Below are 24,435 nucleotides of genomic sequence, written 5' to 3' on the forward strand. Positions count from 1 at the left end.
TCTTTGAATTTCATTTCCTAGAGATATCTTATGGTGCTACTGATTCCATTCTAATTTCCTCCTCTTTGTTGCCGATTTAGATACATTTTTTTTCGTGCATGCTTTCGTTCAGACATTTTTTTTTTTACTTTTAGTGTGTAGCATACTATCCTGTCAGTTTGACATCGTAGTAATATCGTCATAGTAGTTTGATTCAAGACACATTTGTTCAATCTCATATGCATAAAGAAATTAAATTGAGGTATTTTCAATATGTTTTTTCATCTTTTTATCCGTTCATCTGATTTAAATGAAAAATTATTTTTTTGGTTGGGCGATTGCAGCTTTGTTCATGGAGGAAACAAGAAATAGAGGAAAGAGATAATGTAACTTGAGTGATCCCGCACAAACCTTTAACTTGTAGACAGAAAAGTGATTAAAAGTAGGCAGTTGGTAAGAACTGGATAAGCGGAATTGAATTATTGTGTAGAAATCTCTCCATCGAAATGGAGATATAACTTTAGGTCACCTTACACAGCAAGTTTACATAAGGAAAAGAATGAAAAGAAAATGAAGAAAATTCTCATCCCTTTTAATTTATCAGTTTGATTTTTTTCCTGTAAAGGAAAAACTGTCATATGTTGGAATTGTATTTTCCTTAAAAAGTTTGTCACAAGAGAGAAGTTTCATCAATGAACCACATCATAAGTCTGTGACCACACTGTGGGCTTCTTGAAGGTTGTAGAATGCCTCAGAATTTGTAAGGAATCTGGAAAGAAAAAAAAAATTAAATTTCAGTTTATGGCTGAGCTAGACCCTCGAACTACAATTATTATTATCTTTATATTGGGAGTTAACCAATCGCCAGGTGCAACATAGCCACGCCTTGTGCTCACAAATGTTCGTGTTTCTATTTAATGTCGGAGCAAACATCGTAGCACACACAATACAAAATACAAAGTCACATGCAGTTTGATTGACAGCTGGCGATCCGTCAGTTGAAATGAATAAAAGGATCTGGCTTTATCATACTATGTATAATTCAATTATTTTACACTTGATGACAATTGGAAATGTCATAATCTATCAAAGAAGATATCATCCTAAATTTCATGACGTAACAGACATTTTTATAGCCCATACCAACCTTGTAGAGTTTTCCTGGTCACATCACTGATGATATCATCAGGCTGAGAGTTCAGTGTCGTCAGACAATCAACAACCTGTGGATACACAAATATTTCATGTTGATACACTTAAATGACTTATTTAAATGTGTTACTAGGTAATTATTAGTCACTTATTCAACCAAACCATTACAACTGACTGAAATATTCTTTCTCGTTACCTCTATCCAAATTAAGTTAATTTTGAAAAAAAAAACCACTTTATTATAACAATACAAAAATAACAGATAGTTAAAGCAATATACATGTATAAAAACCCCATTCATTCCATCTTTTTGATAGAATTTCTACCATGTATATTAGACTTATATATCTTATAGTCACCATGGTATTGTTTACAGCCAGTAAAACATGTATACACTTCAATCTTATCTTGTCCACATTGTATGCTCAGCTTTCATGATGTGCCTTTAATTTACTTAAATTTATTGTAAATATATTTTATTCCTCGTTTGCTATAAACATTTTTGTGGTAATTCTTGGTTTTCCTAACATCATATAAATTATTGTGTCTTTCTATCTTATAATAAGATAAAAGTTTGTATCTGTAAAATGATCAGCAGACCTAACTCAAATAAGACAATGTGTATCCCGGGTCTCTGTACTTTGATGCACAGCAGATAACAACATTGTCTTGTAGATTTAGTATCAAAATATGATTTAAAATGTAAAGATTACGACAAAATCTTAGTGTCAAGATTTATCTTACACTAAGGACATTTCTTGTCCCAGCATTTGAATTGAACAATATCTTTATTAAGAAAAATCGCACCGGTAGAACTTGAGAAGAAGTTCAAAATGTGTTTTCAAGATGGCGACTGTGGCGGCCATCTTGGATTTCGGATCGACCCGAAAAATAACAACACTTTGTCAGGACCATGTCAGGATCATTTCATGCAAGTTTCAGCCAAATCGCACCAGTAGAACTTGAGAAGAAGTTCAAAATGTGTTTTCAAGATGGCGGCTGTGGCGGCCATCTTGGATTTCGGATCGACCCGAAAAATAACAACACTTTGTCGGGACCATGTCAGGATCATTTCATGCAAGTTTCAGTCAAATCGCACCGGTAGAACTTGAGAAGAAGTTCAAAATGTGTTTTCAAGATGGCGGCTGTGGCGGCCATCTTTGATTTGGGATCGACCCGAAAAAAAACAACACTTTGTCGGGACCATGTCAGGATCATTTCATGCAAGTTTCAGCCAAATTGCACCAGTAGAACTTGAGAAGAAGTTCAAAAATGTGTTTTCAAGATGGCGGCTGTGGTGGCCATCTTGGATTTCGGATCGACCCGAAAAATAACAACACTTTGTCGGGACCATGCCAGGATCATTTCATGCAAGTTTCAGCCAAATCGCACCAGTAGAACTTGAGAAGAAGTTCAAAATGTGTTTTCAAGATGGCGGCTATGGCGGCCATCTTGGATTTGGGATCGACCCGAAAAATAACAACACTTTGTCAGGACCATGTCAGGATCATTTCATGCAATTTTCAGCCAAATCGCACCGGTAGAACTTGAGAAGAAGTTCAAAATGTGTTTTCAAGATGGCGACTATGGCGGCCATCTTGGATTTCGGATCGACCCGAAAAATAACAACACTTTGTCAGGACCATGTCAGGATCATTTCATGCAAGTTTCAGCCAAATCGCACCAGTAGAACTTGAGAAGAAGTTCAAAATGTGTTTTCAAGATGGCGGCTGTGGCGGCCATCTTGGATTTCGGATCGACCCGAAAAATAACAACACTTTGTCGGGACCATGTCAGGATCATTTCATGCAAGTTTCAGTCAAATCGCACCGGTAGAACTTGAGAAGAAGTTCAAAATGTGAAAAGTTAACGCACGGCGGACGGCGGACGGCGGACGGCGCACGGCGGACGACGACGGACGAAACATGATGACTATAGGTCATCCTGACCCTTCGGGTCAGATGACCTAAAAAACTATAAAGTCATAGTAAAAAAATTCAGAGTCTTGCATCTTTAATCTCTTTTATCAATTACAGAAAAAAAAAAGCCTACCTATACCACTCTTAAAACAGTACTTTATACACTAGAGATACAAACACAGACAACACCCAGATCAGTCCTTAATTTACTTCCTTGTTCAGACATTCTACCTGTATACCAGGTATATACCTTCCTGGTCCTTACATTTGTCCAGTAAACGGAATTTGAAATTACAACACTATCACAACAGGTAGAACTATAGATATCGGATTCATCAGTAACTTTATCAGGGACATTTAGGGAAAGACATTTATCTCAAAAGCATTGTATTATATACATAAAGTGCCATTGAGAAGTTCCTATCAGGCCGACACTGAGAGTATTCAACATGATGGCTGGCCAACTAGCAGTAAGAATGAAGGGCAGTAGTAAATGTAGCCACCATAAGACTCTTATGTGTAGAGAGGACGGTTGTAATAACGACCTCGCATGTGTCAAATGTGTGACGACCATCCACAAAAAACATGACTTGGAAAACATAGCAACAGCGGCTAAGGAGAAGAAAACCCGAATACAAGATTTTGTTAGAACCTTTAATGAACAGGGCACAGCAGACATCGACCTTGTTATCCAAGCTACTAAGCTTAAACATCTGAAAAATTCTGAGAAATTCAAAACTATTCGAGATCAGATGAAGACACATGCAGAAGAATGCAAAGCAGAAATTGACAAAGTATTGGATGAGTTCTTATTCAGGTGTAGTAAGGAAGAGGATGAAAACAAAGGGACGCTGACGGAATATAAGGAGGAATTATTGGTGACAAAGGCCAAGATGATTAGTGGTGTAAAAAACTGTCAGGATATTCTACAAAAAGGAACCGACATCCAAATCTATGACATGGATATGGACATCGTGGAGGGGCGAGTGACCATTCCTGACACCCCTACGATGTGTGTCATTACATTTACAGAATGTGATGACTTTAAACAGTGTCTGAGGTCTGCGTTTGGTGACTGGAAGTACATGGACGAGAAATATCAGGCTCAGTTGGTGATCCGACCGGCATAAAAACACTTCATACTCTATCAGGGAATTCACCTCCAGAAATAGATGTACCCTGTTGGTTTGTGCTACTTTTGTGGTGATATGCGAGACTTTGAGAGTCAAATCCATGTTTTTTGAGCACTTTATACTTCCAAAACTTTTAGCTACCCTGGTAACATGTGTGGATTAATATGGGTTTTCTGTAACATTATACATTTCAATGTTTAGAACTAGCACTCTTTCATGATTGAGATTCCTTTTGACACTAAAATCGTCTCAAATAACAATGACCATGTGATCTAAACTATTAAACAAAACCTAGTCAATATAAATAACAAGTAAACAAACCTTTGGAAGAATCTGATCCCAGGGTTCTGATTGGATACCGGTGATATAGGCAGGGAGAATCTGCTTCGGTAAAACACTTGGTTTCCATGGTGATGTGATATGTTGTGAAGATGACAGATTAGGGCAGGTCAGGATATTTGACGTTATACCTAAAACACAGGCTGAGGACGCAGACATCCAGAGACAGAAGACTGCAGCAATTATGTCAACAGCTAAATCCATCACCTAGCAACCAAAAATAGAACAAATTGAATTAGTCAATTTAGTGCTAATTTACTACTAATTACTCAATGTTAGAGAAAAAACTGTAATTTTGAAACTGATAATTAGTAAATATCACAGCCTCAGTCCAACATGATTTTAAATCTGAATATTTTTAGTTGTTCCAGGTTTCAATGGACTGACCTTTTGTTTATTCTTGATGTCGTCTGATAGAGTTGTTGCCCCTGTTGCAATGTTTCGAACATGTCCCAAGAGTTCAACAAGCCATTGTAACCTTTGCATGACCCCAGTGAACTCTGACCTTGTCTGAGATATTTGGTAAAAGCAGTGTTGTAGATAAGTAGATATTTGAGAATGGTTACTGGAAAAAAATCAATAACAAGAATTTATCTTTCTGCAGAAGATGATTACCAATCAAAGACTCTTATTATGATTTTCATATATGAATTTAAGTCCACAGAATTTAATATTCGTATTTTTCTTTTCACTTGCTTCATTATGTAAGAAGGTTTACAATATTAACTGAAATATTTTTGTTTATGAATACCAGGGTCTTGAGATTCCAAAATGATGTGGGTAAAGTACAATTACCATTAATTAGTCCCACCATCTGGTGATCATGACCTCATCATTTGACAAAGTTTACATTAAGTAATGAGGTTTGCAGTACTAACTGAAATATTTTCATTTATTGAATTGATATAGAAAGATTATTTATTTCCTCAATTTGAGGTTACAATGTATTTGTGTAATACCTGTATGAATTTGAAGAACCCTCAGTGATAGAGGATTCCTTCGATATGTATTGTTAATACTGTATTGTTAATAATTTCCTTTTATTAAAATTGGTTGTGATATTTCATATGCAATTATGTGAGGATAATTTTGAATGTAGATTATCATGTATCATTATATCATTTGAAACTAACAAATATTTTTTGTCAGTAACTAATCATTTTTATAAGTAATTTCCTTGTAAAAATATTCTTCCCATTGGGTAGTACATCAGAAACACAGTAATTTTTCTCTATGTTAGTGTCAACAGCTGTATCTAATTACTGTATGTAAAGAAATACAATGAGAGAAAATCCTTAATTTAAAATTAGAAATTTCTCAGTAAAACATGACTGACCAAAGTCTTTGTATGGATAAAAGGAGTGCGGGGCAGAATGGACATGAACATAAAAGGCTGATGAGACCTGTAGTACATACCATTGTTTATTGTTGAGGGTGGCATCTATACAGCTGTTGAGGATGGCTATTGGTTGTCTCCCTTGGGCCACTAAATAACAACGCACCAAACATCCTGTCAAATGTCTCTCGTTGTACAAGAAATCTTCACCAGTTAATTCATCAAACATTTCATCAGGCAGGTTACCGAGGCAATCAGCCAGCACACACATGACTGATATCTAGGAAACAATTGGAAGTCAATTAAAACCTGCATATCATCAAATTGAAATATTTACTTTTCCGTTTTCACTTTCCTATATAACCTTACTGACCGGGCAATCGTTTACACTTGTGTATACGCAGAGGGGCTGCTGCACAAGAACACAAACCGAAATACTGACTTCCGCCCTTATATGAATGCGCATCCGGTTAGGCCAAAATATATGCCATGACAAAGGTTCGTTATCAACATCAGTTTGATTGCAATGGAAAGCATTGTGTTAATATTAAAAACATAAAAAATGAAAACATATGGAATAAATGGATTAAAAACGATAAAGTTATTGTGGAACTATATTTTATTTACTCCCGGAACTTGACACATTTTCCCGCCAAATGGGAGCCAGTTGTTTCGCGATTCCATCAATTACTCAGCTGTTCCATCAATCGTATAACGTTGAAAAAACGAAGTTTTATTTCACCGGAACACTAAATTTAAATGAAATGGTCGGTCGAAATGTAAATATAAGGAATGTTTTTGAATTTTTGTTGTTTACTGGTGTGTAAACTGCATTTTTTGTACAGATATTTCAACATGACGCGCGTCAGCGCGTCATTTAAAATATCTGTACAAAAAATGCAGTTTACACACCAGTAAACAACAAAAAACAAGAGGCCCAGAGGGCCTGTATCGCTCACCTGGTTTGTAATGCCAAGTAATGTTCTGAATACAGGTTCATTGTTTCTTTTCTGAAGGAATTTTAATATTAACCTCTAAATCCCCTATTAGGCCCCACCCCTCCTGCCCCCAGGGGGTCAGAGCCAAAATTTATACAAGTTCTGTTCCCCTTCCTCCAAGGATGTTTGTGGCCAAATTTGGTTACAATCCATACAGAACTCTATGACTAGTAGCGATTTAAAGAATTTACCTCTATTTCCCCTATTGGGCCCCGCCCCTCCTGCCCCCCGGGACCAGAGCCAAAATTTATACAAACTCAGTTCTTATTCTCCCAAGGATATTTCTGGCCAAATTTGGTTACATTCCATGCGGAACTCTGTGACTAGTAGCGATTTAAAGGATTTACCTCTATTTCCCCTATTGGGCCCCGCCCCTCCAGCCCCCGGGGGGGCCAGAGCCAAAATTTATACAAGTTCTGTTCCCCTTCCCCCAAGGATGTTTGTGGCCAAATTTTGGTACATTCCATTCACAACTCTATGACTAGTAGCGATTTAAAGGATTTACCTCTATTTCCCCTATTGGGCCCCGCCCCTCCTGCCCCTGGGTGATCAGAGCCAAAATTTATACAAGTACTGTTCCCCTTCCCCAAAGGTGTTTGTGTCTGATTTTGGTTACATTCCATGCCAAACTCTAGGACAAGTAGCGATTTAAAGGATTTACCTCTATTTCCCCTATTGGGCCCCGCCCCTCCTGCCCCCGGGGGATCAGAGCCAAAATTTATACAAGTTCTGTTCTCCTTCCCCCAAGGATGTTTGTGGCCAAATTTGGTTACATTTCATTCAGAACTCTATGACAAGTAGCGATTTAAAGGATTTACCTCTATTTCCCCTATTGGGCCCCGCCCCTCCTGCCCCCGGGGGGCCAGAGCAGCCAAAATTTATACAAGTTCTGTTCCCCCTCCCCCAAGGATGTTTGTGGCCAAATTTGGTTCCAATCCATGCAGAACTCTATGACTAGTAGCGATTTAAAGGATTTACCTCTATTTCCCCTATTGGGCCCCGCCCCTCCTGCCCCTGGGGGATCAGAGCCAAAATTTATACAAGTTCTGTTCCCCTTCCCCCAAGGATGTTTGTGGCTGATTTTGGTTACAATCCATGCCAAACTCTAGGACAAGTAGCGATTTAAAGGATTTACCTCTATTTCCCCTATTGGGCCCCGCCCCTCCTGCCCCTGGGGGGTCAGAGCCAAAATTTATACAAGTTCTGTTCCCCCTCCCCAAAGGATGTTTGTGGCCAAATTTGGTTCCAATCCATGCAGAAACTCTATGACTAGTAGCGATTTAAAGGATTTACCTCTATTTCCCCTATTGGGCCCCGCCCCTCCTGCCCCTGGGGGATCAGAGCCAAAATTTATACAAGTTCTGTTCCCCTTCCCCCAAGGATGTTTGTGGCTGATTTTGGTTACAATCCATGCCAAACTCTAGGACAAGTAGCGATTTAAAGGATTTACCTTTATTTCCCCTATTGGGCCCCGTCCCTCCTGCCCCTGGGGGGTCAGAGCCAAAATTTATACAAGTTCTGTTCCCCCTCCCCCAAGGATGTTTGTGGCCAAATTTGGTTACAATCCATGCAGAACTCTAGGACAAGTAGCGATTTATAGGAAATGTTGACGGACGGACGGACGGACGGACGGACGACGGACGACGGACGACGGACGACGGACGCCGCGCCATGACATAAGCTCACCGGCCCTTCGGGCCAGGTGAGCTAATAAAAATTACTCCTTAAATTACTGCAAAAATTTCTCTTTTGCTCATATACTTGATATTTCTATGATGTCAGAGCTCAGAGAACGAAAAAAAAATCTACAGCCCTAACGGTAGGGCAGAAATATTATTAATGTTTTCCCAACAATATTGAGCTTTATAAGTGAATCTACATCTTTTCCTCAGGTAGGGATTTCTTGCCCAGCTACTTTTCACTAATAATCGGGGAATGCTCCTGTGAAGTGTGTGTAATGAGGATAGGGTCTATACCTGAGTGGAAGTTCCCTGCAATCTGGTGTAGTATGTTCCGACTGACTTGTAAAGAACAGCGGTCACTGCCTCTGGTGGGTCATTGACCTTGAGAGCATTGGTCAGTCCTGTCAGAATGTTCAGTAGAACAGGGTTAGTTGTGCCATCTCGGCCGATGTATGTTTCACTTGATCCAATGTCCAAGAGGGATGCTATTGCCGTTGGTGCGATGGAGCGGATCAGTACAGGTAGGGCATCATACAGAGCGACCTGACAACTTTCCTGGGGGAGGGAAGATTAAACCAATGTTAAAATAATTATTATATCATCTGTAACCAATATACAGGCACTATTTCTTATTTCATGGGATATATTTCACAAAATCTGTGTTTGTTGTAAATATGGTTTACTGTACACAGGCATACAGTTAATTCATTATAACAACAGGATTTAAAATACAATATACAGTATTACCTATTGCTGTCCCATTGGTAAGGCAACTTACATCAAGTGTGTTCCACAAGGGCAAGGTCATCCATGTAGTGAGGAACAAGGCTGCCGTGGGAGCTGTTCCACTCTGTTTCACTGCCAACTTTAAACTCAGACAGCGCACCTTGTCACCTAGTAAGAATATTATAAATTGAATTACAGTCCGCTATCTCATGTGAAGAGAACCATTATCATTCAGAGATAGATCACTTTGTATATTCAAATAGAACTACATCTATAAAAGTGACCAATCAGATCAATAGCTATTTCTGTAAGATTTATCTACTGTAAGTGAATTCCATCATTACACTACAACCCAATGAAAAGGTGCTTGTGATAAAACAGCAATTAACAATATGGTTCAGACAATACATATTTTATGTGTCAATATATTAGGGGTCTTTAATTCTAACTATTGCATTTCTATTGCTATCAGAGAAATCACTGTTGCTATCAGAGAAAACTCTGTTGCTATCAGAGAAAACACTGTTGCTATCAGAGAAAACACTATTGCTATCAGAGAAAACACTATTGCTATCAGTGAAAACACTATTGCTATCAGAGAAAACACTATTGCTATCAGTGAAAACACTATCTCTATCAGAGAAAACACTGTCACTATCAGAGAAAACACTGTTGCTATCAAAGAAAACACTATCAGAGAAAACACTATTGCTATCAGAGAAAACACTATTGCTATCAGAGAAAACACTGTTGCTATCAGAGAAAACACTATTGCTATCAGAGAAAACACTATTGCTATCAGTGAAAACACTATTGCTATCAGAGAAAACACTATTGCTATCAGAGAAAACACTATTGCCTATCAGAGAAAACACTACACTATCAGAGAAAACACTATTGCTATCAAGAAAACACTATCCTATCAGAGAAAACACTATCGCTATCAGAGAAACACACTTGCTATCAGAGAAAACACTATTGCTATCAGGAAAACACATGTATCAGAGAAAACACTATTGCATCAGAGAAAAACTATTGCTATCAGAGAAAACACTATTGCTATCAAGAAAACACTTGCTATCAGAGAAAACACTGTCGCTATCAGAGAAAACACTGTTGCTATCAGAGAAAACACTATTGCTATCAGAGAAAACACTATTGCTATCAGTGAAAACACTATCTCTATCAGAGAAAACACTGTCGCTATCAGAGAAAACACTGTTGCTATCAGAGAAAACACTATTGCTATCAGTGAAAACACTATTGGTATCAGAGAAAACACTATTGCTATCAGAGAAAACAAAATCAGAGAAAAAAACTATTGCTATCAGAGAAAACACTATTGCTATCAGAGAAAACACTGTTGCTATCAGAGAAAACACTATTGCTATCAGAGAAAACACTATTGCTATCAGAGAAAACACTATTGCTATCAGAGAAAACACTATTGCTATCAGAGAAAACACTATCGCTATCAGAGAAAACACTGTTGCTATCAGAGAAAACACTGTTGCTATCAGAGAAAACACTATTGCTATCAGTGAAAACACTATTGGTATCAGAGAAAACACTATTGCTATCAGAGAAAAACAAAATCAGAGAAAAAAACTATTGCTATCAGAGAAAACACTATTGCTATCAGAGAAAAACACTATCAGAGAAAACACTATTGCTATCAGAGAAAACACTGTTGCTATCAGAGAAAACACTTTGCATCAGAGAAAACACTATTGCTATCAGGGAAAACACTATTGCTATCAGAGAAAACACTATTGCTATCAGAGAAAACACTCTTGCTATCAGAGAAAACACTATTGCTATCAGAGAAAACACTATTGCTATCAGAGAAAACACTATTGCTATCAGAGAAAACACTTTGCTATCAGAGAAAACACTATTGCTATCAGAGAAAACACTATTGCTATCAGAGAAAACACTATTGCTATCAGAGAAAACACTATTGCTATCAGAGAAAACACTGTTGCTATCAGAGAAAACTCTATTGCTATCAGAGAAAACACTGTTGCTATCAGAGAAAACACTATTGCTATCAGAGAAAACACTATTGCTATCAGTGAAAACACTATTGCTATCAGAGAAAACACTATTGCTATCAGTGAAAACACTATCTCTATCAGAGAAAACACTGTCACTATCAGAGAAAACACTATTGCTATCAGTGAAAACACTATTGCTATCAGAGAAAACACTATTTCTATCAGAGAAAACACTATCAGAGAAAACACTATTGCTATCAGAGAAAACACTATTGCTATCAGAGAAAACACTGTTGCTATCAGAGAAAACACTATTGCCATCAGAGAAAACACTATTGCTATCAGTGAAAACACTATCTCTATCAGAGAAAACACTGTCGCTATCAGAGAAAACACTGTTGCTATCAGAGAAAACACTATTGCTATCAGTGAAAACACTATTGGTATCAGAGAAAACACTATTGCTATCAGAGAAAACAAAATCAGAGAAAACAAGGACATAGTCATTCAGATCCCCCGCCAATGGAGATATCAAAGCTGAAGTAAGTTTGATTGTAGAGACTTATGTGTATGAAAAAAAACAGGAAAAAGGAAGTTGAGCTAAAGAAAGATGGAGTATAATTCAAGTAGAGCAGGGCTGCAATTGTTGAATCAGGTATACAGCCTTGACATTAATTTATATTATACTATATACACAAAGATGGGTGGAGTTTTGCAAAGTAACATTTACCATTTACCATGATATTTTCAGCAATATTTCCTTGGTAACGGAAAAAGTGCAAAAGATGAAAACCTAAAAATAGCAAAAGGTACTACTAGACCATAAAAAGAAAGTGTCTATGAAGTTTCATGGAAATATCTCTGCTGGTTTTAGAGTTATGCTCCGGAAATGAACCTGCTACAAAAATATGATATTTTCAGCAATGTTTCTATGGTTACAGAAAAAAGCACAAAAAGTGAAAACCTAAAAATAGCAAAAGGCACTACTAGACCATAAGAACAATGTGTCTATGAAGTTTCATGGAAATATCTCTGCTGGTTTTAGAGTTGTGCTCCGGAAACAATTCTTACACAAAAATCTGCCATTTTCAGCAATGTTTCCATGGTTACAGAAAAAAGTACAAAAAGTGAAAACTTTAAAATAGCAAAAGGCACTACTACACCATAAGACTAATGTGCCTATGGAGTTCCATGCATATATCTCAACCGGTTTTCCAGTTATGCTGTGGAAACGAACCTGGTACAAAAATATGATATTTTCAGCAATGTTTCCATGGTTACGGAAAAAGTGCAAAAAATGAAAACCTAAAAATAGCAAAAGGCACTACTAGACCATAAGAACAATGTGTCTATGAAGTTTCATGGAAATATCTCTGCTGGTTTTAGAGTTGTGCTCCGGAAACGATTCTTACACAAAAATCTGCCATTTTCAGCAATGTTTCCATGGTTACAGAAAAAAGTACAAAAAGTGAAAACTTTAAAATAGCAAAAGGCACAACTAGACCATAAGACAAATGTGTCTATGAAGTTTCGTGGAAATATCTCTCCTGGTTTTAGAGTTATGCTCCGGAAACGAACCTGGTACAAAAATCTGCCATTTTCAGCAATGTTTCCATGGTTACAGAAAAAAGTACAAAACGTGAAAACCTTAAAATAGCAAAAGGCACCACTAGACCATAAGACCAATGTGTGTATGAAGTTTCGTGGAAATATCTTTACTGGTTTTAGAGTTATGCTCCGGAAACCATTCGTACGGACGGACGGACAGACGGACGGACGGACGGACGGACGGACGGACGGACGGAACCCATTTGTATATCCCCCGCCAACTTCGTTGGGCGGGGGATAAAAAACTATTGCTATCAGAGAAAACACTATTGCTATCAGAGAAAACACTATCAGAGAAAACACTATTGCTATCAGAGAAAACACTGTTGCTATCAGAGAAAACACTATTGCCATCAGAGAAAACACTATTGCTATCAGAGAAAACACTTGCTAGCAGAGAAAACACTTGCTATCAGAGAAAACACTATTGCTATCAGAGAAATCACTATTGCTATCAGAGAAAACACTATTGCTATCAGAGAAAACACTATTGTAACAGTTATAGAAAGACTACAAATCTTACAGAAAAATGGCGTCATAAGATTATGCACAATCACATTAAGAAAAAATTACAGATTACTTACCGAATCCCATCCTCATCATGGGAGTTAACAGCCCTGCCCAGTTGATAGGGGGCAGTGCTTGTTCTTCTTCCTCCAGTAGAGAAGTCAAGGCCAACTCGACCTGCTCCTTTGGAACAGATTCTGACCCTGGGTAATTATGTCATCACATGGATTAGTTAAATATGGATTAAATAAAAACTATGAATTGTAAGTATTCACTGGAAATTTCCTTCTAACCACCTTCACTGCTACAATGTCTGGGAAAAGTAAATACTCTGGTACAATTTTCATGAAACCTTTATCCTGTAAAACATACCCCAGTAATATTGACTTCTTATTTCGCCTTCATTGTGTTTATTTTTTTTTTTCAAATAAATATCCTCTTGTATTTCTAAAATAGAACAAAACTTGTCTACCAGTTAATAACACAGACCTGCTTTACCAGCCTCTGACACAAAATCTACTACAGCTCGTAGGAAACTCTTCTCAGGTAGATATCCATAGGTGGCGGGCACTGTAAAGTAGTAGACCTCAGTCATACATATAGTATACATGGTCAATATCAGCTGTATTTTGCCTAGGGTTAATAAAGACAGAAGCCACAAGCCTTTTCAATTTTTCGAGACACTGACCAGGCATACTTTTTATTCTGCAACACTCATTCAAAACACACACATTTAAACTGAAAGATGCCAATATTGTCGCAAATACGTCTGGCTTTCAAACACTCTTTTGCTTCGGAAATATGTCGTCGAATCGATGCATGAGCTGAAATTCTTAACCTCAATGCTGATAGCAGGATAAAACATAATAGATAGTAGATAAAATACTTATGATTTTTAACAAACTTCTGAATTTATTTACCTCAGTTTTGGAAGACAAATAAATAGAATTTAAAGCAACTTATTGAGATCTGCAGAAATAGGACAGACAGGTATTTAGACATATCTCACCACTAGCTCTAGTGTCTGCTACAGCACTGGCTGATAGGTACAGGTGTCCCAGCATCCATGCTGCATTGTTCTGGATACCAAGGTCGTTGCCACTGGTAATGATGTGTGATACGACTTTGATGACCTCATCAATGTTGAGGTCACTGCTGACAGCACTACTCTGGACCTACAAAGCATTACTCATAATTTTATTTCTATTCTAGTTTAACATAAATTTTCATCATATAAATTTGGTCAGCATCCATAGTATGTATGCATATACCTGACATTAAAATGCATAAATGATCTATAATACTGTATAAAGACCTCATAAGGAATTAACAGCTCTGCCAACATGTTAAATTATACCTCAACATTCTATGGTAACCATGTAAGGGACTTGATCTAGATAAAATGGAGAAAAGTTCACAGCAAGACACCATTCTAATCATGAAAATCATATTGGCAGTTCCTGAGATATTACACCCAGATTAATTTGGATCAAAATGGGTCTGAACGGGACATAATGAAACGGAGTGAAAAAAATAAACAACTTACAGGTATTAGTGTTCGTTCTGATCCAATCAAGGCCATCAATCCATTCAATATGGCTACTTTTTCCATGGGGGCAGTGTCCTGAAAATCAATAAAGTTGTATGAATCTTTGTTTTTTCTGTAATCAGTCATTTCTTATATTTATGCAACTAACCAGATCCATTAATTTTAGATCATTTTATTTGACCGGTGCATTAAGAAAAGAAAGACAGAAAAGTACCTCTGTTGACAAAGCTTTTATCCAGGTACCACACAGTCTGGTTCTCATATCCCCTACCCCGGGGTGACCTGCCCTCCGTAGACTGTAACAAAGCATCCCCAGGGCCAGACATACCCCAGTTACCTGTCAATCAAAATATAAACATTGTAAGTCAAACTTTGTTAAACACCCTTTTGTGAGTTGGATTGGACAAATCAAATCTTCACTTCAAACGTTCTTTTGATGTTGATTAATAAATAAGTTTGAAGATGCCATAAGCATACATATACACAATCATATGTTGAATCAGAAACATATATACATAGAGATTGGAAACTCCTTTGTCTTTGTTGACAGGCAGCGGGACCTCCGGTTTATATGCATTTTCCCTTGGCTAACTACTTTTAAGTGTATTCTTTTAAACATGATATTTTTGCATAAATACAAAGTTTAAACATTATATCATGGTTTGATGTGACCAGATTTCCCGATGGATGTTATTTAATATGATTTTTGAAAGCATGAAAATCAGCAATTTACCAGGTTTTTCGAAAATCAGGCTTTCAAAACCGGAAGTGCATTTTGTTTATTAATAAACAAGTAAAAAAAATATTGTTTTCTATCCAAAATCGTATTCAAACCATCTGAAAATTACTGAACTTTTATAACATATCTAAGTTATTCTGCTGTATTTAACTATTTAAAAGTTTATCTAAAAACCCCTAAGCACATACAGAGGTACATCTGCCTATTGTAAAAATGATGGAGTTGCCAATCTCTATTTATATATGTTTCTGGTTGAATAAAAAATTTTTGTTTATGGCAAAATAAGGAAGCTAAACTAAACAAAGTGGTCATTACCTGTGGGTTAGTGGTGTGAGTGGTCACCAATTTGTCCACCGCTGTGTCCACCCTGGTCACTGAGAGAATGTTGGAACTGAATGAAGATCCAGCGATACAGGCAACACACACACTGACAGACTGAAAGGTTAAAGGTCAAGGTAAGTAATACAGGCAACACAACCACTGACAGACTACAAAGGTTAAAGGACAAGGTAAGTAATACAGGCAACACAACCACTGACAGACTACAAAGGTTAAAGGACAAGGTAAGTAATACAGGCAACACAACCACTGACAGACTGCAAAAGTTAAAGGACAAGGTAAGTAATACAGGCAACACAACCACTGACAGACTGCAAAGGTTAAAGGTCAAGGTAAGTAATACAGGCAACACAACCACTGACAGACTACAAAGGTTAAAGGACAAGGTAAGTAATACAGGCAACACAACCACTGACAGACTGCAAAAGTTAAAGGACAAGGTAAGTAATACAGGCAACACAACCACTGACAGACTGCAAAAGTTAAAGGACAAGGTAAGTAATACAGGCAACACAACCACTGACAGACTGCAAAAGTTAAAGGACAAGGTAAGTAATACAGGCAACACAACCACTGACAGACTACAAAAGTTAAAGGACAAGGTAAGTAATACAGGCAACACAACCACTGACAGACTACAAAAGTTAAAGGACAAGGTAAGTAATACAGGCAACACAACCACTGACAGACTGCAAAAGTTAAAGGACAAGGTAAGTAATACAGGCAACATACACACTGACAGACTGTAAAGGTTAAAGGTCAAGGTAATAAGGTAAAACACACACTGACAGACTACAAAGGTTAAAGGACAAGGTATTAACAGGCAACACACACAGTGACCGACTGCAAAGGTTAAAGGTCAAGGTAAGTAATAGGCAGGCAACACAACCACTGACAGACTACAAAGGTTAAAGGACAAGGTAAGTAATACAGGCAACACAACCACTGACAGACTGCAAAAGTTAAAGGACAAGGTAAGTAATACAGGCAACACAACCACTGACAGACTACAAAAGTTAAAGGACAAGGTAAGTAATACAGGCAACACAACCACTGACAGACTGCAAAAGTTAAAGGACAAGGTAAGTAATACAGGCAACACAACCACTGACAGACTACAAAAGTTAAAGGACAAGGTAAGTAATACAGGCAACACAACCACTGACAGACTACAAAAGTTAAAGGACAAGGTAAGTAATACAGGCAACACAACCACTGACAGACTGCAAAAGTTAAAGGACAAGGTAAGTAATACAGGCAACATACACACTGACAGACTGTAAAGGTTAAAGGTCAAGGTAATAAGGTAAAACACACACTGACAGACTACAAAGGTTAAAGGACAAGGTATTAACAGGCAACACACACAGTGACCGACTGCAAAGGTTAAAGGTCAAGGTAAGTAATACAGGCAACACAACCACTGACAGACTGTAAAGGTTAAAGGTCAAGGTAATAAGACATAACACACACTGACAGACTACAAAGGTTAAATGACAAGGTAATACAGGCAACACACACAGTGACCGACTGCAAAGGTTAAAGGTCAAGGTAAGTAATACTGACAACACACACTGGCAGACTGCAAAGGTTAAAGGACAAAGTAATACAGGCTAAACACACTGATAGATTGGAAAGGTTCAGGTCAAGGTTAATGATATAGGTTACACATACACTAATACATTGTAAAGGTTAAAGGTTAAGGTCAGCAGGTTACACATACAGTAATAGACTGTAAAGATTAAAGGTCAAGGTAAATAATACAGGTTACACACCCTGATTGACTGTAAAGAAAATACAGGTTGTAGTAGACATTTTAGCTGAAGGCAATAGTTACTATAACTGATAACTCAATTTTAATTAATAGTGAAAATTGTGTTTCGTTTCTAGACTCTCCTTAAATATAAAATGTATTTACTTTGAATTATAATTTCTATAAAATCCTGAAGTTAGCCAGCTTGACACTAATTACCTGGAATATGTTGTCCAGGGGATCCAGATCATCGTAGAGAGCCAGCAGTTTGTCGTAGATAGAGACTACATGTGCTCTACTCTCAGTCTTACCTTCCTCACTCATAGCACAGACAGCCATGCCCAGTCCTAAGATGGCTCCAGACCTTAATTTCAGATGATGGACAGTCATATTACAGGTAAAACATAATTGATATACTTTACTGTCCATGGATATTTCATAATAACTAATAGTCCAATCTATTTTTAACTACCTTTTTTGTACAACATGTTGTATGATCTGACCATGATACATGACAGAATGGTGACACCCTCTTTGGTCTTTATTGAATAATGAATTTATATTCTGACACACTAAACTAACCATATTGTTAATGCATTCTGGACACTTTAATTCCACAGCACTGCCGGTTACAGTTCTGAACAGTTGTTTTACAAAACTTACCTGTTATCAAGACTTTCCTTTAAACAGCATTCCTCTAACTTGTCAAGACTCTTCCAGATCTGAAGCATGCCCTAGAAACCAAAAGTTTATACCCGTCATTATCAAATTTTACATGTAGTTCAAATTGATTTAGATAAGGACTGTATCTGATATTTTATTCAGCTATTCATGATTCGATTTATTTTATATTAGGATTTCCATAAATTGTTCATATAATATTTTGTGTGTTCGATATATGATGAAACCATCTTTGAAAGTTAGTTTGAGTTAAGTGTTTTTAACATGAAAATAATACAATTTAAATGTTTACAAATGTAAATTGTAAAATTAAATACTTGTGAATATAACCATGTTTATATTCATAAATAAAAGGGCATGTAAGATAGGTGTTTGTAATTGAGGAAAGAGCACATTACAGAGGAACATCAACTGAGTTAGATAGTAAGCAACTGTTCCAGTCCTGAAATGGTGGGGTTTGATATATTACACACTCTAACTTTTATCACCAGAATCCCCATTTTAATCCTTATGATATATCTTTTATTCCAAAAAATACCTTTGTTCCACTGATATCTGCGAAGTGTTCCTCCAGAAGTCGAGACAGAAACATGCCCAATCCAAGCCCACCATGAAATTGTAGAATAGGGGATTCTGGGATGGATGGTTGCCCAGGTAACCATGTGAGGAGGAAATTGATGATGACGTAGATTCTATCCACATCTAGAGTAATAAGAGCCGGTACAACCTGACTCAAGGCCAACGAGGCTGACGCCTGGGCAAGTAAGCTCGCTGGTAACCGATTTTCCACAGATTGCTGAAGTGAAAAACAAATCCTTATTCATATATAATATAAAACTATTGTTAAAGTTAAAATTGCTTCATTAATAAGACGCCAATTGTAAACTTTCATATGAAAATTACATTGAATGTTTTTGACATATGGGTCTAGCGTACATATTGTATCTGCATACTCATAATTATATATAACTATAAGTTTTGGAATTTGAACTCTAACAATTAATATAGTTTCATGAGGAGTGAAGAACAATACATTTATACCCTATTTTGCTTGGTGATTATGTAACAATATAAGCCTTACCGAATTGTCCTTTTAATTAGATTTTATAATTCATACAAGTTCATTGATAATTATCTTACTTTGTCCAAAGAAACCAAACGATTATTGTAGCCTAAAATGAGATACAAGGTACATGTTAGTAACAAACAGTACACAAGTTGCCTCCCTTTAAACAATTTCCAAGCCAATTAGACATACATATATGTAGAAGGTCATATCTTCAATTTGTACTAAATTTGTTTTAATAAAAAGAGCCTGATAATATTATATTAAACAAGAGGTTCAGAGGGCATGTATCATTCATTTTGATATTTCATTGAAAAGGACAAAATGGTTTTATTTTAAGGGCTGCAGTGGCTAAGTGGTGATATGACGTCCCATGATATCACCCACAAGCCCTCTACTTCTGGATCTGACTGCTGTTTGTTGTGTTTTTCTCCAGAGACTCCTACTTTTCTCTATTATCTTATCCTGGCATATCCTTAAATAACCATAGCTGCAAATAGGATTTAAAACCATACCAAAAAAAAAGTATTTTATTTTTAGTTACAGTATAAGAATCAGCGTTTCATCATACATCGTCATGAATGTAATAACTCTATCCATGTAGTTGTATTCTTAAGGTATAATTATGTAGATATTTAATTCAAAAGAGATATTATATTGACCTAAATATGGGGTGATTATCTTGAATTCCCACTAATAGTGATGTTACAAATCTATGGATGGTACGTACTTGTTAACATTGGTATTTTTGAAGTTCCTATCTTTTACTATTAAATATCAATACAGCCAAACTTCCAGGAACTACATCAGCATTAAGAGAAAATCTTAAATCAAGTCCACTTGTTATGTACCTTAGTAAAATTTGATAAGACACTTATCAACAATTAAGATAAAGCTATCAAACTTTGACAATCTAATAGAATCATACCATGTCCTTCTCGAGTGTTTGCCTGACAAATCAAATATCAGGTCATATTACACAAGGTTTTGACTGAGGAGAAAATGGGTAGGTGTATATATTTTTTTCCAGCTATTGTTGATTGCCTGATAAAACATCATTTCAATTAATTATTTATTACAATGTAACATAAATAGTACAGTGGACCTGTGATAATCCGGATGCTGATAGTCTGGAAAACTCACAATCCGGACGGAAATGCCAGGGAATGGATTTCCGTAACGGTATTTATATTCACTAGTCCTGGAATTCGGATTCCGAATCCGGATCTTCATTTTGGGAACGGAATGTCATTTTGTTAATAAATTCCCACAATAATCCAGACAGTTTGTCGTCGCCACGTATAAAATTCACACTACCAATTGACACTAGTGTGTGTTGTCATAACGACGGCTGCAAGGTCATAGCAACGGGCGTTTACCTGAACACCTTTCACACAGGTACATGCAGTCATGTAACAGTTCATTGGTTTTCTATAGGAGATCAAACTTTAGGGTTGTAATTGAGATACACAATAAATTTTTAGCCACATGCTTTTAAACATACAGTTTGAACTTGGGTACGGGAATGTATGCTGTACATACCTTACTGGTTTCGCATACAGAATATATGGCTCTGAGCTACGGATACAATAAAGAGAGATAATACTCACAAAATTAATAAGTATTTTAATGTACATTGGACCCGCGATAATCCGGACGCCGGTAGTCCGGAAAACTCACAATCCGAACGGAAATGTCAGGGAACGGATTTTCGTAACGTTATTTATACTCACTAGTCCGGAAATTCGTATTCCGAATCCAGAATTCTATTTTGGGAACGGAATGTCATTTTCGTTAATAAATTCCCGCAATAATCCGGACAATTTGTTGTCGCCACGTGCCGAGAAAATCCAAGGCCAGCTACAGTCATGTGTACAATACACACAATCACTTGACACTGAGTGTGTTGTCATAACGACGACTGCCAGGTCATAGCCACGGGCGTTTACATGAACACCTTTTACACGGGTACATGCAGTCATGTAACGGTTCATTGGTTTTCTATAGGATATCAAACTTCAGTGTTGTTATTGAGATACAAAATATATGTTTAGCCACACGCTTAAACATGCAGTTTGAGCTTGGGTACGGGTACGTATGCTGTAACAAAGACATAGATAATTTATACTATCTAAATCTCTAGCTGTAGATATCTTAATTATTATGCATGCAGAATATATCGCTATGAGTATCGGATACAATAAAATTCGAATAGATTCACATACATTTAAAATTCTTATTAATTTTGTGAGTATTATCTCATTCAAGGATGTATGTGAATCTATTCGAATTCGTCGCCTATGGTATAAGATATAAAGGCTACGCATATGCCATTTACACGTGTGTGACATTGTGCACGAAGTTTGACGTGAACGGGCGCGTGGTTGTTACAAACGTCTGTAGGTCAGAAAGCAAAGACTTGTGGAAATGGTCATTAAAAACACACATACAAAACAACAATTATATGAGTTCATAAAATGTTCACAACTATTTGTTATCATAGTTTTTTATGCCAAGAACGTAGATGATATTGAACGAAGGTGTCCGGATTATCGCGGGTCCACTGTATGTGAATCTATTTGAATTCATCGTCTATGGTATAAGGTATAAAGGCTACGGCACATACCATTTACATGTGTGTGACATTGTGCACGAACTTAGACGTAAACGGGTGCGTGGTTGTTACACACATATATACAAAATAACAATTATATTAGTTCATAAAATGTTTACAACTATTTGTTATCATAGTTTATTATGCCAAGAACGTAGATAATATTGATCCTTGGTTAGGCTTTTTGAAACATAATTTGACGTACAACAGATAAAGAGTGGGATATGTACAGCTATATGTGTACATAGTACACAATCAACAATGGCTTTCGGTTTTGTATTTTGAAAAAGGAATACGTTTATTTAATATTCTTAATGTAATAATATAAACAAGAGGCCCATGGGCCTTAACGGTCACCTGATTTCAGATACAGAATGAAACAAAGACATGCATATAAACACTATATATTGGCCCATCAGGCCCTTAAAGTCAGTCAGTGATTTTATAAATTTGACTTTTTAATCTATGAAGATTATGTGAATTCAGAAGAAAGATTTTTGAAACGTTATCCATTTTGACCCCTTTTGGCCCAACCCCTATGGCCCCTGTGGGTCGGCCAGGACCAATATGGATACGATGTTAAAATGCTATCTCAGGCTAATAATTCTAACCCAGATGCAAATAATGTTCCTAAATGTGTTTTTCCTATATAAACTATAGTAAATTTGACCTCCTCCCCAAGGGAAAATCTGAGATCCCAGGGCCATGAAATTCACAAATTTTTTCTAAAGGGCCTTAAGACCTTCCAATCTATAAAGAGTATCTGGGTCCATCAAATATGTGAATTCAAAAAGAAGATTTTTTAAATTACCATTTTGACCCCTTTTGGTTTCGCCCCTCTGGCCCCTGGGGGTCAGCCATGACCAATATGGATATGATGTTAAAATGCTATCTCAGGATAATAATTCTAACCCGGTTTGACTAATTTCCTATGAAAAATAGGCAAATAATGTTCATAAATGTGTTTTTCCTATATAAGTAAACTTGACCCCCTCCCCAGGGGGAAACATGAGACCCAAGGGTCATATAATTCACAATTTTTGTTAAGGACTTTAAAACCTTTCCATCTATGCAAAGTATTTGATTCTACCAGTTCCAGAATTTCAGAAGAAGATTTTTGAAGTTTTAGCCTATTTGACCCGTTTTGGCCCCGCCCCTAAGGCCCCTGGGGATCAGTCATGGAAAATTTGTTTATAAGATTCAATGGCCATCTCATAGGGATAATTCTGACGACAATTGACTAATTTCCTATTATAATGACTAAATAATGCTCAAAAATGTGTTTTCCCTATATAAACTTTTGTAAACTTAACCCCCCTCCCCAGGGGGAAACCTGAGACCCAAGGGTAAAATAATTCACAATTTCCTAAAGGACCTTAAGACCTTTCTATCTATGAAGAGTATTTAATTCCATCACATCTGTGAGTGGAGAAGCAGATTTTTTAAATTTTAGTCAATATTACCCCTTTTGGCCCCTCCCACAGCCCCATGTTGGTGGGGGGGGGACCATATATTTCACAATTTTGATTGGCCTTATGCCTTGGAAGGCTTGTGCAAAATTTCATTGAAATTGCTTCAGCAGTTTTTGAGAAGAAGTCAAAAATGTCAAAAATTGTTTACGGACATATGACGGACGAAGCACGATGACGGACAAAAGGTGATCAGAATAGGTCACTTCAGGTGACCTAAAAAGACACCTATAAAACATAACAACGAAGTATTTATTATAATACATGTATATTACATAAAAGTTTATCATGAATAACAAGGTATGGGGGAGTAACTCTTACGTGATAATTTAATTGATTAAGTACACGGAATTCAGTAGTCCGGAAAACTGGTAATCCGGACAGTTTAGGCTGGGAACGAAGGTGTCCGGATTAACAAGGGTTCACTGTACATATAATGAAACCATAAATCTATTTCCTTTTTGTTTGATATTTGTGTTCCTTCCAGCATCTGAAATATCCATGATTTACCTGTTGACAGAGACCAAGTAGTTTTCCCTTTGGTGTGAAGGCCACATCCATCAGAGACATGATGGTATCTATGACAACCGTCAACCAATGAGAAGGGCTCAAGAATTCAGATCTCTCCTCTGTTGCTTTGATAACCTCTGTGTCCAATCCGTTTCTATAGCAGTTTACAGTAACAGCCAATCCAGCAAGAGCATATATGGAGTTGCTTTGCATTGTGGGATTACCTCTGAAAATAAAACAAAAGGCCCAGAGGGCCTTAATTAATGGCATCATATTCCATTTGAAATATTGTTTTACATCAACTATGTATCTCTTGGTCAAGAAGAATTTTCAAATTAC

General features: G+C 36.9%; 1 protein-coding gene across 1 annotated transcript in view; it reads right to left on the reverse strand.

Moving 5' to 3' along the window:
• Positions 1 to 555: 555 nt before the first annotated feature.
• Positions 556 to 24,435, reverse strand: part of LOC138332616 (focadhesin-like) — a 315,742-nt gene continuing 291,862 nt past the window's right edge. The window contains exons 27-43 of the mRNA XM_069280615.1: positions 24,097 to 24,322; positions 18,976 to 19,233; positions 18,420 to 18,490; positions 17,976 to 18,120; positions 15,980 to 16,099; positions 15,140 to 15,262; positions 14,923 to 15,000; positions 14,386 to 14,551; positions 13,866 to 13,946; positions 13,454 to 13,579; positions 9,317 to 9,432; positions 8,833 to 9,093; positions 5,939 to 6,138; positions 4,910 to 5,087; positions 4,505 to 4,729; positions 1,127 to 1,202; positions 556 to 748 (exon numbers count right to left, since the gene is read on the reverse strand). Coding sequence (XP_069136716.1) covers positions 669 to 748; positions 1,127 to 1,202; positions 4,505 to 4,729; positions 4,910 to 5,087; positions 5,939 to 6,138; positions 8,833 to 9,093; positions 9,317 to 9,432; positions 13,454 to 13,579; positions 13,866 to 13,946; positions 14,386 to 14,551; positions 14,923 to 15,000; positions 15,140 to 15,262; positions 15,980 to 16,099; positions 17,976 to 18,120; positions 18,420 to 18,490; positions 18,976 to 19,233; positions 24,097 to 24,322 — 2,530 coding nt within the window. The 3' untranslated portion in view covers positions 556 to 668. The remainder of the gene's footprint in view (positions 749 to 1,126; positions 1,203 to 4,504; positions 4,730 to 4,909; positions 5,088 to 5,938; positions 6,139 to 8,832; positions 9,094 to 9,316; positions 9,433 to 13,453; positions 13,580 to 13,865; positions 13,947 to 14,385; positions 14,552 to 14,922; positions 15,001 to 15,139; positions 15,263 to 15,979; positions 16,100 to 17,975; positions 18,121 to 18,419; positions 18,491 to 18,975; positions 19,234 to 24,096; positions 24,323 to 24,435) is intronic.

Source organism: Argopecten irradians, chromosome 10 (assembly GCF_041381155.1).
Source record: "Argopecten irradians isolate NY chromosome 10, Ai_NY, whole genome shotgun sequence".
Classification (NCBI taxonomy): Eukaryota; Metazoa; Mollusca; class Bivalvia; order Pectinida; family Pectinidae; genus Argopecten; species Argopecten irradians.